The following is a 17,162-nucleotide window of genomic DNA, read 5'->3' on the forward strand; positions in this document are numbered from 1 at the left end:
AGGTAAAGTTGGCTTGAATCGATTGCCTTCCTGTTTTTAATGTAACCTGTAAGAAGAGGTACATGACCTGAAGTTGAAGAGTCTGGGGCAGAACTTTGAAAGCTTGCAATAGTTTTTTTTTGTTATAAGCATACTGAATACAGAAGCACAAGCTACTTTAAAATGTAATGATTTCTGCAGAGTTAACTGATACCCACTAACGTTCTGTGGCAGAGTGTTAGAGAAACAGTGCTAGATGCTGCTGGTTTACCCCCCTTAATAGACACAGAGTTCTGAATGTAAAACAAGTACCAAAGTGTTACATGATGTCATATGGTCATGAAAATTTAGACACTTGCTGTGACCCACTGTGCAGTAATGCACAAATAGAATGTTGTTTTGGTGGAAGCCCCAAATCTCACCTTGGATGGTACCCTTTCTGACTTGCTGCACTGTGCTGCAGTATCTCTGCCTGATGAACAGTTCTGTGTAACCATACTCCTACCTGACTCGCAGCTCTGTGCATCAAGCTCCTGGCTGAGTCACGTTGTGCTATTGTACCCCATCCGATTCAGCACTGTACCCTTGCCTGACTCACTATACTGAGCTGCTGTACCCATGCCTGATAGGGTTCCTTGTAAGAACTTGTCATTGGATGATTTACCACTTTCAAGTAAGGTTGGAGAAGGAAGTGGACGTGAAAGAGACACCGGATGGTATGTTGCCTCCCAGGTGCCAGGGTCAGGGATGTCTCTGATTGGGCCCATAGCATTCTGTGTGGGGAGGGTAAGCAGCCAGAAGTCATGGCACGTATTGATACCAACGACATAGGTAGGAAAATTGGATGAAATCCTGAAGAGAGAATATAGGCAGCTAGGTAGGAAGCTGAAAAGTAGGACATCAAAGACAGTTATCTGTGTGTCGCTGTCTGTGACATGTGGCAGTGAGAGTGAGAATAGGATGATTTGGCAGATGATTGTGTGGCTGAGGAATTAATGCAGTGGGCAGAGTTTCAGATTTGTTGATTTTTTTTAGGATTTTGCCTGGCCTTGGTTGAATTCTTTGAGGATGTGACAAAGCATATTGATGAAGGTAGAGCAGTGGATTGGTGTACATGGATTTTAGTAAGATGTTTGATAAGTTTCCTCAAAGTAAGCTCATTCAGAAAGTCAGGAAACATGGGATCCAGGGAAACTTGGCTGTGTAGATTCAGAATTGGCTTGCCCAGAGAAGGCAGAGGATGGTTGTTGATAGATCAAGTTCTTCCTGGAGGTTGATAACCAGTAGAGTTCCACAGGGAGTTCTTCTGGGACCTCGGCTCTTCGTGGTTTTATGAGTTGAAGGAGGAAGTAGAAGGGTGGGTTAGTAAGTGTGCAGATGATGCAAAGGTTGGTATATATTCAAAGATCCCCAGTGTTGCTCCACAAGTTGATAGGGTTATTATGAAAGCATATGATGTGTTGGCCTTCATTGGTTGGGGGAGGGAATTGAGTTCAATATAAAATTCTTTTTAGACCAGACTTGCAATATTGTGTTCACTTCTGGTTGTCTCTTTATGGGAAAGATGTGGAAGCTTTAGAGAGGTTGCAGAGGAGACTTATGTTGCCTAAATTAGAGAGCGTGTTTTATGAGGGCAGGTTGAGTGATCTTGGGTTTTTCTCTTTGGATCAGTGGTGACGTGATAGAGGTGTACACGATAATAAGGGGCATAGATCAAGTGGCTAGCCAGGGACTTTTTCCAAGGGTGGAAGTGGCTAATATGAGGGACCATAATTTTAAGGTGCTTGGGGGAGAGTAAAAGGAGAATGTCAAAAGTAAGTTTTTTACATTGAGAGTGGTGGGTGTATAGAGTACAGGGCTGGTGGTGAAAGCAGATACATTAGGGACATTTAAGAAATTTTTTGATAGACACATGGATGATAGAATAATCTTAGAATAAGTTAAAAGCTCAGCATACGTCATGGGCTGAAGGGCCTGTACTGTGCTGTAATGTTCTATGAATTTAAAAGTATTTGGAAAATATCTGTGATTTCTCCACAATCTATATAAAAAAAACCCACTAACTGTAATTTTGTTTATTTTTACGTCCTTCTAAGCCAATTTGTATCTTGTACTAAATAACATCAAAATTAAGTACTGCTTTTTTTGGATTTGTGGAAAGGTTTGGATAGAACTGATTTTAAACCATCAGACATTTTTGAATTTTTATTTAAATTTTGTTGAATGTCCAATATGAATGTTATCATTTATTATGTTCAAGGATGGTTCCATTTCAAACTTTTCAACTTTATTTTTGCCTGAAGTCTGTGGACTGCATTTGTGATATCTTGCCAAATTCTGATTCTTTGAGTGCATGTTTGGTCAGATTTCGCAGGCCCAGTCACCAAAAATGATTCTCATCATCTTCATTTGTGCATATACGCACTTGTTTCCATGGGAATGTTGGAGAGCAATTGTGTGGATCTAACTTCCCTGCTGTCTCTGCAGCCACCACCTCCACACTGTCTCCTAACAAACAGACTCAAGTTGACATGGATATAATTTACTGAGAAGGTTTTTTTTAAAGATATAAATAATATAAACATCTTACCTTCCTGTGAACCAAAGCCATTTTTATGAGCTTGCCAAGGGTTGATTAAAATCTGCTGATTCATTAGATCTATACTAGATGTCTGTACAAATTCCCCCTAAAATTAATAGCAAAATATAAAACATGTTTCTGATGCAGAATGTAATTAGTTTGTCAGAGTAAAGGCAGAGTACAAGATTATTGGCAGGATTCTTAGCGGTGTGGAAGAACAGAGAGATCTTGGGGTCCACATCCATAGATCCCTCGAAGCTGCTGCACAAGTTGACAGGACGGTTTAAATGAAGTATGGTGTGTTGACTTTCAGTAGTCAAGTGATTGAGTTCAAGAGCCATAGCGTTATGTTACAACTCTATGAAACTCTGGTTAGATCACACTTGGAGTATTGTGTTCAACTCTGGTTGCCTCATTATAGGAAGGATGTGGAAGTTTTAGAGTGGGTGCAGTGGAGATCTACCAGGATGCTCTCTGGATTAGAGAGTGTGTCTTAATGTGGAAAGGTTGAGGGAGCTGTGACCGTTCTCTGAAGGAGGATGAGAGGTGACTTTTCCCAAGGTGGTAGTGGCTAATACCAGAGGGCATCTGTTTAGGGTGAGTTAAGGAAAGTTTTGGGGAGATGTCAGGGATAGGCTTTATACACAGAAGGTGGTGAGTGCTTTGAACTCTCTGCCAGGGGTGCTGAAAGAGGCAGATACACTTCAATAGACACATGGATGAAAGAAAAATAGAGGGATGCGTAGGAGTGAAGGGTTAGATTAATTATGGAATAAGTTTATAAAGGTCAGCACAACATTATGGACAGAAGAGCCCATACTGTGCTGTAGTGTTTTATGTTCTATGATCCTGCAGCTAATTTTGCATAAAATCTCTGCCCCTCATGATTTTATAAACCTCTGTTCAGCCACCCTACAGCCTCCTTTGCTCCAAGGTAAATCCCATCCTATCCAGTCTCTCCTTACAACTCCAGGGTAAATCCCATCCTATCCAGTCTCTCCTTACAACTCCAGGGTAAATCCCATCCTATCCAGTCTCTCCTTACAACTCCAGGGTAAATCCCATCCTATCCAGTCTCTCCTTACAACTCCAGGGTAAATCCCATCCTATCCAGTCTCTCCTTATAACTCCCGGGTAAGTTCCATCCTACCCAGTCTCTCCTTACAACTCCCGGGTAAGTCCCATCCTACCCAGTCTCTCCTTACAACTCCAGGGTAAGTCCCATCCTATCCAGTCTCTCCTTACAACTCAAGCCCTCCTGTGCTAGGACCATGGACAAATTGAGCTTGTGTTAGGTTTTAATTTTATACTTGAGCAGACTTTTAGTGAAGGCACTTACATTAGGTAACAACTGCTAAAACATGAACTACAATTAAATGGGACCTTGGTTATATCACACGTGGAATATTCCAGTGTGATATAACCAAGAGGATGCACTTGATGTAAGAGTGAGTGTAAAAAATATTTACCAGACTTAGTCTTGTAATGGAGATTCAGTCATGAAAGGAGAGATCAAATAGACCAGAGCTCTATTGTCTAGAATTTAGAACAATGAAATACATCTTTGAAATGTACAGAATGTATAAAATTAGAGGAAACTACATGGAAGATTTTCCAGCTTGGAAAAGAGTCCAGAATTAGGGCTTGCAGTCTCAAAACAAAGAGCGGTCATTATGGACTGAAATAAAGGAAGGTTTTTTTTCTATCTAGGAATACTGAATCTCTGCAGTTTCCTAGCTCAGAGATCTCTGGAGTCAGTAGCTGCCTTTTAACAATTCACATTGTTGTCTTAAGGACATTGAAGGTATTGAGGGCTTGGGGAAAAGGCAGAAAAATGGTGTGGTGGAGAAAAGATTGGCTGTGATGTTTTTGTATGCTAATATTTGTGACTTTCATGTACCATTAAAGCTGCTTTCGTATTTGTAGATCATTGAATAAGCAGTTTTATGATGATATCATATGCATAATAACATGGATTGCACAATGTAATAATTAACAACTCAAAGGGAAATTTACCCTATTTAGGTGGACATGTTTAAATCTGAACAGTAGTGTGAGTTTGTTTTTAAGGAAAGCCAACAAAGGAACTAGATGCCTGGACCTGCAGATTAAGCCCCAGGTCATTGGAGCCAAAAGACAGCAATATTAACTGCTGTACAACCATACTACTGCCGTTGTGTTTATATTGCACTTAGCTTGGAGCACATATATTTATATAGCACTTCCAAAACATCCAAAGGAGCATTAATAGGCAGCATTTGACATTGCATCATAGTTGGAGATTTGTTGTATTTTCTCTCATTATTAAATGCATTGCAATAAGTCAGAAGATTTGTGTTTATTAAAAAAAAGATTAAATATCGGAATCAGAATTGATCCAATTTACAATGCATTTAGCTCTTTCGATCTATCAACAGGCAAAGGCATGGCAAGATTTGCCAAGCCATAATTAATTTAACAAACAAAAGAGACTGGTTTATGAGTATAGCAAACGACAATGGAGACAAGTGTATTTTTATTTGCATAACAGATTTATTAAACAAGATGTGTCCTGGACAGAGAAGCAAAACATCACAACAATGATAGATGCAGTCTGTTTCTTGAGATGACCGAGGCTTATCCTCTGAGGGACAGTGACATGGATCTCTTCTGCTGTGTCCTGTTGATTGCAGATTCTCCTCCTTTTGGTTTCTCCCTCCCCCTCCCCTCTCTCCCTCTCCCCAAATGAAATGCCTTTTTCCTTTGATTTTACCTAAAAGCTACCATTTCCTATCAAAAATGCCTACGGTATTTATTTGCCCTCTCTTCTGCAGATTATCTGCTCACTTTTTTACAGAGTGAGCTAATCCTTGATTGAGGCTCTTATATTAATAGTACAGAATCTTGTCATTTGCCTTGACTAATTGTTAATCCTCTTATTAGACATACTTTGAGAATATAGGCTTAGTTCAGAAAATATAATAGCCTTCACGGTTTCTCTCTTTCTAGTCCTATCTTTTTCAACCTTTTATGCAAGACTTAACATTTCATGACTGGTACAGAAAAGGGCATTAGGCGCTTTGAAGATCTTTTCATTGATAATCGTTTTGCAACTTTTGAACAACTGTCTGCAAAGTTTAACCTACCTATTACTCATTGCTTTAGACATCTTCAAATCAGACATTTTATTAACCTTTTAATATCAAACCTTCCTGAGAAAAACGTTGTAGACTTGCTTCTTTGTATGAACCCATTGGGCAAAGGTTTAATATCTACTATTTGCGATAAGTTAGCGCCCTTGAGCCGTGTCCCCTTTGATAAAATCAGAACTGCCTGGGAGTATGATTTAAATATTTCTTTGTTCGACGAGGTTTGGGATTCAATTCTTAAATAAGTTAACTCAACCTCTTTATTTTCTCGCCATTGCCTTTTGCAGTTTAAGGTTGTACATAGGGCTCATATGTCTAAAACTAAATTATCGCGGTTCTATCCTGATATTAGTTTCTTCTGTGATAAGTGTAAAGGGTGCGAGGCTTCTCTTATTCATATGTATTGGGCCTGTCCTAGTTTGGAGAAATTTTGGAGAGATTTTTTTTAACTTTATCCCATTTAGAACTTAACCCTTTGATTGCTCTTTTTGGCACCTTGGGTGAAGTTGAAATGCATCTGAGTCGAACTAAACGTTGAACTCTTTATTTTGCATCTCTTTTGGCTAGACACTTAGATCTCCTTAGGTGGAGAGATGTTGCCTCACCCACTCATGCACAATGCTGTTCATAGACTTCAGTTCAGCATTCAACACAATCATCCCTCAGAAACTGATTGGAAAGCTGAGCCTACTGGGCCTGAACACCTCCCTCTGTAACTGGATCCTAGACTTCCTGACTGGGAGATCTCAGTCAGTCCGGATCGGGAGCAGCATCTCCAACACCATCACACTGAGCACGGGGGCTCCCTAGGGTTGCGTGCTCAGTCCACTGCTGTTCACTCTGCTGACCCACGACTGTGCTGCAATACACAGCTCAAACCGTATCGTCAAGTTCGCCGATGACATGACCGTGGTGGGTCTCATCAGCAAGAATGACGAGTCAACATACAGAGAGGAGGTGCAGCGGCTAACGGACTGGTGCAGAGCCGACAATCTGTCTCTTAATGTGAACAAAACAAAAGAGATGGTTGTTGACTTCAGGAGGGCATGGAGCAACTACTCCCCGCTGAACATCGACGGCTCCTCGGTAGAGATCGTAAAGAGAACCAAATTTCTTGGTTTTCACCTGACAGAGAATCTCACCTGGTCCCTCAACACCAGCTCCATAGCAAAGAAAGCTCAGCAGCGTCTCTACTTTTTGCGAAGGCTGAGGAAAGTCCATCTCCCACCCCCCATCCTCATCATATTCTACAGGGGTTGTATTGAGAGTATCCTGAGCAGCTGCATCACTGCCTGGTTCGGAAATTGCACCATCTCGGATCGCAAGACCCTGCAGCGGATAGTGAGGTCAGCTGAGAAGATCATCGGGGTCTCTCTTCCTGCCATTACGGATATTTACACTACACGCTACATCCGCAAATGAAACAGCATTATGAAGGACCCCATGCACCCCTCATACAATCTCTTCTCCCTCCTGTTGTCTGGGAAAAGGCTCTGAAGCATTCGGGCTCTCACGAGCAGACTATGTAACAGTTTCTTCCCCCAAGCTATCAGACTCCTCAGTACCTGAAGCCTGGACTGACATCTTGCCCTATTGTCCTGTTTATTATTTATTGTAATGCCTGCATTGTTTTTGTGCACTTTATGCAGTCCTGTGTAGGTCTGTAGTCTAATGTAGCTTTCCTCTGTTTTTTTTTTACGTAGTTCAGTCTAGTTTTTGTACTGTGTCATGTGACACCATGGTCCTGAAAAACGTTATCTCATTTTTACTATGTACTGTACCAGCAGTTATGGTCGAAATGACAAAAAAGTGACTTGACTTGAAATGGCTTAGAAACATTATGTCCTGCTTAGACCTTGAAAAGATTCATTATTCACTTCTTAATTCAGACATAAATTTTCATAAGGTGTGGGGACCTTTTGAATATTTTCACAAATCGTCTTTAGATTAAAGATTTATCCTTTTTTTTGTACTACAATCCCTTACTTTCAGCTTTTTTTTCTGGTTAAGTTCTACTTTTTTTTGATGTGAAATATATTATAGTTTAGGTAGTAGGCATTATACTTTTTATATTTACAGCTCTGTGGTGACGAAAGCTCTGATTAACTTTACATAGTAATGGTTGGCTTGGAGTTTTTTAGTGGGAGGGTGGGGAGGATACTAACTTTATATGATTTTATTTTGGACGCTTTTTTGTATTGTTATGAATTGTATATTAGACATGTTTGTTTTGCACTGTATAAATCTCCATTTTGTTGGTGTTTTTTTCTGTTGTAGTGTGGGAACTCATAAAAAAATTAATATAAAAAAACAATTTTGTGACAAATGTTGCTTGATTCTCCAACATGGCCCTTTGGTCTTTTAACCCTTCCTTTATTTTTATCAGAATTCTGGCTCTACTGCCAAATTCATCAACATAATGCTAAGAATTTAATGTGGGTGCATCTTTCAAGACAATACATCACAGACCTAAGCCTAAAGTAATGTTCTGCGTAAATGTTTATATTTTAGAAAAAGTGCCTTTTAAGCACATTCTTTATAGCTCGTAGATTTTCTGACTTAACTGGCCATCAAGTTTGGCTTTTGACCTTGCACCTTTTTAAAATAGATTAGACATGCTTCCTTGTGCATCTTGCTCATGATTATTGACTGGCTGAATGAGAGCAGCAGAATTTCTAATCTTGATCATCTTTCATATGATGTACACAATCACTGAGGATAGTTGTACTTTCCTGTATCACCAGACAACGTATAATCTGGGACTTGGACACAGGGCTTTGCTGGTCTGTACGTTTTGGCAAAGCCAATTATTAGTCAAGATACCATGTAAACTCTAGTGTGGGGTTGAAACTGGCTATTGGTGTGAAATTGTTATTATCAATATTTTGACAGTTCTGCCCCGTTCAATAATCTCCTAAATGTGACACAGCAATTTTAGAATTTTATTTCTTTGAGAGAAAAATGCCTCTGAGAATTACTTTTCTTCCAGTTTCTGTATTTGATGGCTCTGCTTGTCCAGGTTACTGTGTTGCTTCTGTAAAGTATTGATCAGGCTTTTGATATTTTTGGTTTGTTCTTCAATAAGAACCTAGTGGAGTAAAATCAGTAAAATAATACTCAGTAAATAACAATAAATTTCTGTACTAAACTAAATTTAGTTTTGAATTATAATTTCTAGGTTTTTGTTTTTAAGGTACAGCAATGTTTATATGATCATGTAAGTAAAATTTTCTGAAGGTTCTCAAATCCTTCAGGGTCCTTTGCTTAAGTGGTGCTTGATTGAAAGGAAGTGCTAAATTCACACAATTAAACCCATTAGTGATAGAGAACGTAAAGGTAGGACCACTTTAGAATTTATATCTACATATGTCTCCTTTAGATGACAACCTCTCTCATTTGTAACCCCTTGTTTTCTCAAATAACACTGGGCATTCTCCTCCAGGATCCAATTACCACCTCACACATTGCATTCACGCCCACACTGCCAGTACTCTGACCTGGTCCAGACAATACATAGTGTTTAGTGTTAGCCTTAACGTCATTTTTTAAATATGATAATTAAAGTGTTTTTGTCTATCGCACTTCAATGCTTTTAATGTGCCTTTTCCAGCACAAAACAGTTTCTATGATGAGCTGTTTGTTGATTTAATTTTGCATAAATAATTACACAAGGTCCCTTCAAGAAGTAGCATGGTATGTATTGCATTTGCATAATATTCTGCAGTGCTACAGCATAAAGTAGTATAGAGAGCCTATAAACTATCATCTCAGTACTACACAGAGATCACCTTCTGTTTTGAGAATTTTGTTTATTACAGTAGGGTAAGTATAGTGCATGGTAATGTTACATGTTAATCAGTATTCAAACATTGTTATTCCCCAAACGATATTTGTGCGCTACTCTGAAGATTCCAGTAAACTGCACCATGTAAGGATCTGACACAGATCAGTGCGTGTGATCTTTGACACAAGCCCACATATCTGTTAGGAAAAGTTACGCTTTGTCAAATGGAAGTGGGGTACTTCCTTTTAAGGAAGAGGCAAAATGTTATAGAATCATTAGTTTTTAATAATTCTATCTTTAGAAGGTTATTATTCTTGTGTTATATGTGAGTGTAATAACACATATTAATAGTATTCAGCATACTTGCTGGTGATGAAAGGAAGTACAAAATTTTACTGGAACTTTTTGGAGATACTTTACACCTGGATGCACACAATGGAAAGTTTGCACCTTAACATTGATCTTTTTCCAATTTATTGCAAATTTTTTGTCTTCCTGTAATTCACACGAGTGACTATTTTTCAATGTGAATTTAGATAAAGTTATTTGACCGAGTGGGTTTGCAACCAACTTGCCCTCTTCGCATCTAATATCCACAAATGAACTTTCTAGCAAGGGTTCACTAAATGGGGACATGGAGACTTGTTTCTTAGCTCAAGATGGAGACCACTTGACTGAGGTAATTGGATAGTAAATTGCAGATTTCACAATTTTTGTATAAAAATCTACTTACTGTTAGAGATGGGATCTTCTTCATCTCCAATATTTCTGATTTGATTTCATTCAGTTTGTATAATTTGTCTTCCAGACCTTCTACTTTTGTTTCTAGAAAAGTTTGATTCTCCACGATGCTGTTTAATTTTTCTTTGATATCAAGTGACATAGTTTTTAGCTCATCATTTTTGGCTTGTAGAATTGCAGTATGTTTTTTCAGTTCCTGTTCATTATGTTTGATCCCATTGGTTTCCTTTGAGAGTTCAGTGAAGGATCTGTCGAAAATACTAATTTTTTCAAGTATTTCATTCACTTGATCTTTAGTTTTCTGGACAAAATCTCTTAGACCATGTCCCAACTGAAGCAGTCCATTGGCTAAAATCCTTACATCATCCAGCATTGCAAATCTAGAAGCGGGTTCTGAGCCAGAATTGTTTACTGGTATTTGAACAGAATAATGGGTCAGAAGTAAAATAAGGAATGCCATAAAGAGCATTTTCATTTTTTCACAATATTTGAGAGTGCACTTTCTAGCCAAGTCCTTTATATACAGTATCTCCATTTATTGACCATTTCAGTCTTCTAGTTGATGATTAAACAGGTTAATACTGAACTGGGGTTAAATCCATAGTGGAGTTACCACCAGTAAAGTCAACATACTGATGTGTAAATAGAGTGTAAGCATTATGGTTGTTACTCAATCTTAAAAAAAGGTTTTATTCTGAGTCTAGGGATTTAACATTCCACAATTAGATTGTTCTTTTGTTCTTCTGAGATCCCTTCCTTTTTCCTGAACTGTTGTTTCCCTTCTTCCATAGTGGACAGTGCTCCTGACTGCATGGTATTTACAGGTTGACCACCGGTTTTCTGGCACCCTCGGTTTCTGAACCTTGCCAGATTAATGTTTTTGCCGGATTAAAAGAGGTCATGCAGTAATAAAGGCGTAAATGGACAGTACAAGCTTTGAAAGGATTGTTAATTAAACAAAAAATAAATGTAAATTTATTAATTACTGTGCTTACAAAGAATATTGCTTCTCAGTTATCTTTTTAAACATCTCATCCAGGTGAAGTTGTTTCTTGTGTTTTGGTCTCTCCCTGTGTAATTGTCCCTGCATCAAATACAAATTAATTAGGTCTTGTTCTGTCATGAAGGTACATTTCTCTAACCCTTAGATTAAATAACCCAACACCTCAATTAACTTGTCAATAATAAATCTTCCAGTTTCATCCATTTTATCATCTCCACTGCTATCTTTAACACTTGCCATGTTTTTATCAGCATTCAGATCACTGTCTATAATTCCCGAGTCCATAAGGTGATGCACAACAGGTGTTTCATCGTGGACAATTATCCACTCCCTAGATTTTCTTTGTTAAAGCTGCTTGCTATATCTTTGAAAGCAAGTTCTGTAGCATTTTTTTTTGCATACGCAAGCAAATCATGAACGATTTCTTTCTCCTTTGGCACATGAAATCCTGTAAAGTCATTGTCAAGGTTTTCTTCAAGCATATTATCAGATACCAAGCCAGGCCACAACTTAACCTGGCCATTCTTTAGTGTTGAAGGTTCTACCTTCTCCCACCTTCGAGCAATGAAACAAAGAACATCCTTCATGTTAAACTCTTTAATGAATTTTTGTACAGAATTGCCAGCATTCACCTCTTCTAACTGGCATTTCCTGAAAAATGAGCGATACTTGGCCTCATAATTTCAGCCAAATTAAAAGAGGTGCTGAACCATCAGCTTCCGGAAAATCGGTGGACAATCTGTATTTCCTATGCCTGTAACCTTCTTTACTCTGGACAGAACAGAGATAGAATTCCCCTAGTTCTTGCCTTCACTGGCATTCATTACCATTTTTCATATCTGATTTTAGATGGTGAGTGCTACGACGTTAATTTACCATGTGGATCACAGCAAAATTACGTTGTCCATGTCTAATATCTACAATGTGTCTGCATAACCTTTGTAATCGCTACCGTCTTTAACAAGTTCCAACATCAGATTCCCTTCCAGACTTCCCCTTCCTCCAAAAGCACTTTTCCATCAAGGCCCAATGCAAGCTTGAAGGCAGCACTTCATCTTTTGTCTGGCCATGATGCAATCTTTAGGATTTAATATCAAATTCAGCAATTTCAGGTATCTCAAAGTTGAATAAGAGGATTTGGAATTATTGAAGAAATTACTTGTAAAGGAAAAGTCAATGATATCTTAAAGGGCAAGAGAGGAGATGTTAGTACATATAATTTCCAAAAATTGTCCAATTTTTAATATGTTCATTTAGCACTAATTGCATAGTTTCTCACATTCACATTCAACATCAGGACTCTTGGAGACCATATGAGCTTAAACTTAATTGTTTGAAGCTCAAGTCAAGTCACTTTTTTATTGTCATTTCGACCAAAACTGCTGGTACAATACATAGTAAAAATGAGACAACGTTTTTTCAGGACCATCGTGTTACATGACACAGTACAAAAACTAGACTGAGCTACGTAAAAAACAACAGAAAAAAACTACACTAGACTACAGACCTACCCAGGACTGCATAAAGTGCACAAAACAGTGCAGGCATTACAATAAATAATAAACAAGACAATAGGGCAGTAAGGTGTCAGTCTAGGCTCTGGGTATTGAGGAGTTTGATAGCTTGGGGGAAGAAACTTACATAGTCTGGTCGTGAGAGCTCGAATGCTTTGGTGCTTTTTCCCAGACGGCAGGAGGGATTGTATGAGGGGTGCGTGGGGTCCTTCATAATGCTGATTGCTTTGCGGATGCAGCGTGTAGTGTAAATGTCCGTAATGGCGGGAAAAGAGACCCCAACGATCTTCTCAGCTGACCTCACTATCTGCTGCAGGGTCTTGCGATCCGAGATGGTGCAATTTCCGAACCAGACGGTGATGTAGTTGCTCAGGATACTCTCAATACAACCCCTGCAGAATGTGATGAGGATGGAGGTTGGGAGATGGACTTTCCTCAGCCTTCGCAGAAAGTAGAGACGCTGCTGGGCTTTCTTTGCTATGGAGCTGGTGTTGAGGGACCAAGTGAGATTCTCCACCAGGTGAACACCAAGAAATTTGGTGCTCTACTGGCATCTTTTGAATTAGAGATGTTCACCGCCAGTAGCTATTGATGAGTATCATTGAATAAATGAATGGACGGGGGGGAATCTCATTGAAACTTATTGAATATTGAAAGGCTTAGATAAAGTGGATGTGGAGAATATGTTTCCTATACTTGATGAGGAGATTTCCTATAATCTCCTTTTCAGATTGTGCTGGAGACCAGGAGAGACCATCACTACTCATTCTTTAAATAAAACTATAGAATGCTTTGCTATAACAGTGAGTAAATGCCATGCAGTCCTTGCAGCTCTTTCTAACAATCCCTCAAGTTAATCCCATGGTTATTTGAGAGGCCTTTTAAATAACAAGGTGATGATCTTCTTCCTGCAATTCAGGCCTAATTTCTTGTGCACAGCCTATGTATCTGGCAGGTGCACGACCCAATGTGATATGCCATATTGAATAAACCGTAATGTATTTGAAGACTATATGGAACTGCAGATATGGAGACTGTTAAAAGTACTGTGAGACGTGCTAATTGTATACTGTTTATATTTTATGTTAATATGAGTATATTTTAACCCTTTCTCAATGATACACTGGCACTGATTCTGTTTTCCGACTGTATAGTTCATTTAACTTCATGCAGGAAGGTGGTTTTTTTTGTGTGTGATGTTGCTATTCTTGTTATTCATTAACAACCTCAGGGGTTGTTGCAGTTACTTATCAATGTTTCATAGGTGAATCTGAAGCTAGAATTAAAAGATTATATATCTGGTCTTTAAATATATTTCATCCAGTTGACTTCTGACCACTATTAAGAAAGATTCAGCAAAGTAGGAATGTCAGAGGGTCTAAGGGAATCCTAGCAGTCATCCATTTTAAATGTATGTATCTGAAAACTCAGCAGATCAGGCAGTATCTGTAGGTAGAGAAAGAGTTAATGTCTCCGCTGCAGGACTCTTTGAAGGGGCCCAGATCTGAAACTGTTAACTGTTTCTCTTTCCACAGTTACTACCTCATTTGCTCAGTCTTTCCAGCATCTGTAATAATTATTTCAGATTCACAGCACCTGCAGTTTTTTTTGTGTGATTTTCACAATATGTTTTGCTGTTTAGGAACGTTTCCTATATTTAGGACTTTATTTCAGGATACTTTAAGTTTAAAGCCTTAATTACAATTTTCTTAAGTATTTGAAGCAGTTGATTTGCTTAAATACTTTTTTAAATTTATGGTGCCTCATGCTTGTGGCTTTGGAACAAGAGCTACCCCAGCAACAGCCTGTCATCTAAATGTGGCATTCCGTTTGAAAGCAGTTTTATTGATAGTCAAGGCCCTACTATCTCTTCAAGTATGAGTCTGCACCCTAAGGCTTCTCACCTCTGGCAATTCAGATTCTATTCTCACACCTACCGAGCAAGGGACACGGAGGCCGTTTACACTAGTATTGTTATCGCATTGGCTGAGATGAGCTGATGGCCAGATTTTATTGTCAGTAGTATAGATCTCGGAGAAATGTGCCACGATTTAATGATCTCTATGGTGTCAGCATTCCTATTTCTAATGGTGCATGCTATCTTGTACAGTTCTAAGGGACCTCTGACTTATATAAAAAAAAGTAGTGAATCATTGAGCTAGGTAACCAGTCAACAGTGTCAATGAATTTTCACAAAATGTATCTGAAGGGAAAAAAGCATTATTTTTAGCTAATGTTTAAATGTCTCATAGACTGCTATAGATTGGAACAAATGAAATTATCAAAAGTATACTTTCAAAAATATAATACTATCTCTTGTGGTTTCTTTTACCTGTACATTCAACAGGATCTGATACCTGAAACAGCAGTGGAACTTCTGTACACTTCCTTGCTCCTTTCCTACTAACGTCATAGTTAGCTATTGATACATTAACCTCTCCATATTCAATTTTCACACAAGATCTTTGTTTAATTCCATAGGAATTTGCTGTACGTGTATCCGCAGAGTCTTAATTTTGCAAACCGTCAAGGATCTGCTAGAAATATTACCGTGAAAGTCCAGTTTATGTCTGGGGAAGATCAGAACAATGCAATGCAGGTAAAGCAAATGCTTAATTTACTTAATTGTAAAATGTAAATGCAGTTTTACTTAAAGTAGAATACTGAATGAGATATGCATGTACAGTTTTGGATGTTGTGGATGAACTTCAACATTGGTCAATGAGATACTGGCTGATGTAATTGGGTTGACTGATAGCACCCAGTTTCCAAGGGAACCAGCAATAATGAGACAACTGTGTGTTTCAGACTTCTTATTTTGTCAATAGAGAAATGGAAGGACATTTGAAACATCTGTGCTCATTGTTTTGTTGCATGGCAGGATACACTGTCAGACCTCTACTGGTTGATTTCTCAGTCTCAGTGAAGTTCCTTGTAGACATGGGTCACACAATAAATTGGTAATCAGGCCGAAGAATGCTGAGAGGAAAGTGGGTGTAGAAAAAATATAAATATTGCGCACTTAGTTCTTCCTTTCTTCTACCAAAGGAAGATAAACTGATGCTCTGTGTGTCGTGGTTTTTCGTGCCTTACAAATGACCAGGAGACGCAGAAGATTCTTCAAGAAGGGTTAAACTTTAATTTGCAAATCAAAGCTGAGACTGTAGCGGGGTGCTACGCGCAGCGCTGAAATTACGACACGGAGTCGATAAACTGCAACCACAGAATAAGTTTATTTCAAAAACACAGTCTTGCTTTAAAGCCTGTCTCCCCCACTCGATACTTCGAGAGGCACGTAACTGAAACTCCTTGAGGCTATCTACCTTTGTCTCTGGCTCTGGCTAATTGTCAGCCGGTTCGAGTGTGCTAGTGATTGGGTCGCCACATAACCCCCCCCCCCCCCCCCCCCCCCCCCAGAACCGGCGGTAGACCCCCCAATGTCCACAGTCTGGGCCGGGCCCTGTTTGGGAGGTCTGCCTCTGCGCCACGGTGCCGGAAACTCGACCGGTTGCGCCAAGTCCACATGGGCCGGTTTGAGTCGGTCCACCGTGAAAACCTCCTCTCTCCCCCCAACGTCCAGCACGAACGTGGACCCGTCGTTTCTGATCGCCGTAAACGGCCCCTCATAGGGCCGTTGCAGCGGTGGCCGATGCCCGCCCCGGCGTACAAACACAAACTTACAGTTCTGCAGATCTTTGGGTACGCAGGTCGGGTGCTGCCCATGCTGCGAAGTGGGTATGGGGGCCAGGGCACCGAGTCTCTCACGTAGTCTGCCCAGGACCGCTGCGGGTTCTTCCTCTCGCCCCCTTGGGGCTGGTATGAACTCCCCGGGAACGACCAGGGGCGCGCCGTACACCAACTCGGCCGACGAAGCGTGCAGATCGTCTTTGGGCGCCGTGCGGACGCAGAGTAGGACCCAGGGAAGCTCGTCCGCCCAGTTAGCTCCTCGCAGGCGCGCCATGAGAGCCGACTTCAGGTGGCGGTGGAAACGCTCCACCAGTCCGTTCAACTGTGGGTGGTAGGCAGTGGTGTGGTGCAGCTGAGTCCCCAACAGGTTGGCCATCGCTGACCAGAGGCTGGAGGTGAACTGGGCGCCTCTGTCGGAGGTAATGTGGGCCGGGACACCAAAGCGGGAAACCCAGGTGGCGATCAGCGCCCGGGCGCAAGATTCGGAGGTGGTGTCGGTGAGTGGGACCGCCTCTGGCCATCTTGTGAACCTGTCCACGATAGTGAGGAGGTGCTGCGCCCCGCGCGACACTGGCAGGGGGCCCACGATATCCACATGAATGTGGTCGAAACGCCGGTGGGTGGGGTGGAACTGCTGCGGCGGGGCCTTGGTGTGTCGCTGCACCTTGGCCGTCTGGCAGTGCAGGCACGTTCTGGCCCAGTCACGGACCTGCTTGCGGAGTCCGTGCCAAACGAACCTGCTGGA

General features: G+C 40.4%; 2 protein-coding genes across 8 annotated transcripts in view; one reads left to right on the forward strand and one right to left on the reverse strand.

Moving 5' to 3' along the window:
- dock7 (dedicator of cytokinesis 7) overlaps nucleotides 1-17,162 on the forward strand; it is a 185,727-nt gene that overhangs the window by 57,428 nt on the left and 111,137 nt on the right. For all 7 annotated transcript variants that reach the window (XM_073063221.1, XM_073063214.1, XM_073063219.1 and 4 more), the window contains exon 15: nucleotides 15,212-15,329. In XM_073063221.1, coding sequence (XP_072919322.1) covers nucleotides 15,212-15,329 — 118 coding nt within the window. The remainder of the gene's footprint in view (nucleotides 1-15,211; nucleotides 15,330-17,162) is intronic.
- angptl3 (angiopoietin-like 3) lies at nucleotides 4,908-10,734 on the reverse strand. Its single transcript, XM_073062408.1, has 2 exons — nucleotides 10,206-10,734; nucleotides 4,908-8,776 (listed from the first exon to the last, which is right to left on the reverse strand). The coding sequence occupies exons 1-2, from the start codon at nucleotides 10,686-10,688 to the stop codon at nucleotides 8,663-8,665; spliced, it is 597 nt and encodes a 198-aa protein (XP_072918509.1). The 5' UTR covers nucleotides 10,689-10,734; the 3' UTR covers nucleotides 4,908-8,662.

This window comes from Hemitrygon akajei, chromosome 12, assembly GCF_048418815.1.
Source record: "Hemitrygon akajei chromosome 12, sHemAka1.3, whole genome shotgun sequence".
NCBI lineage: Eukaryota > Metazoa > Chordata > Chondrichthyes > Myliobatiformes > Dasyatidae > Hemitrygon > Hemitrygon akajei.

Coding starts and splice junctions, on each gene's coding strand:
- angptl3 (XM_073062408.1), bottom strand. CDS start 10,688: ATGAAAATGCTCTTTATGGCATTCCTTATTTTACTTCTGACCCATTAT. Junction 8,777..10,205: donor AGAAGATCCCATCTCTAACA/GTAAGTAGATTT, acceptor TTACTCCACTAG/GTTCTTATTGAAGAACAAAC.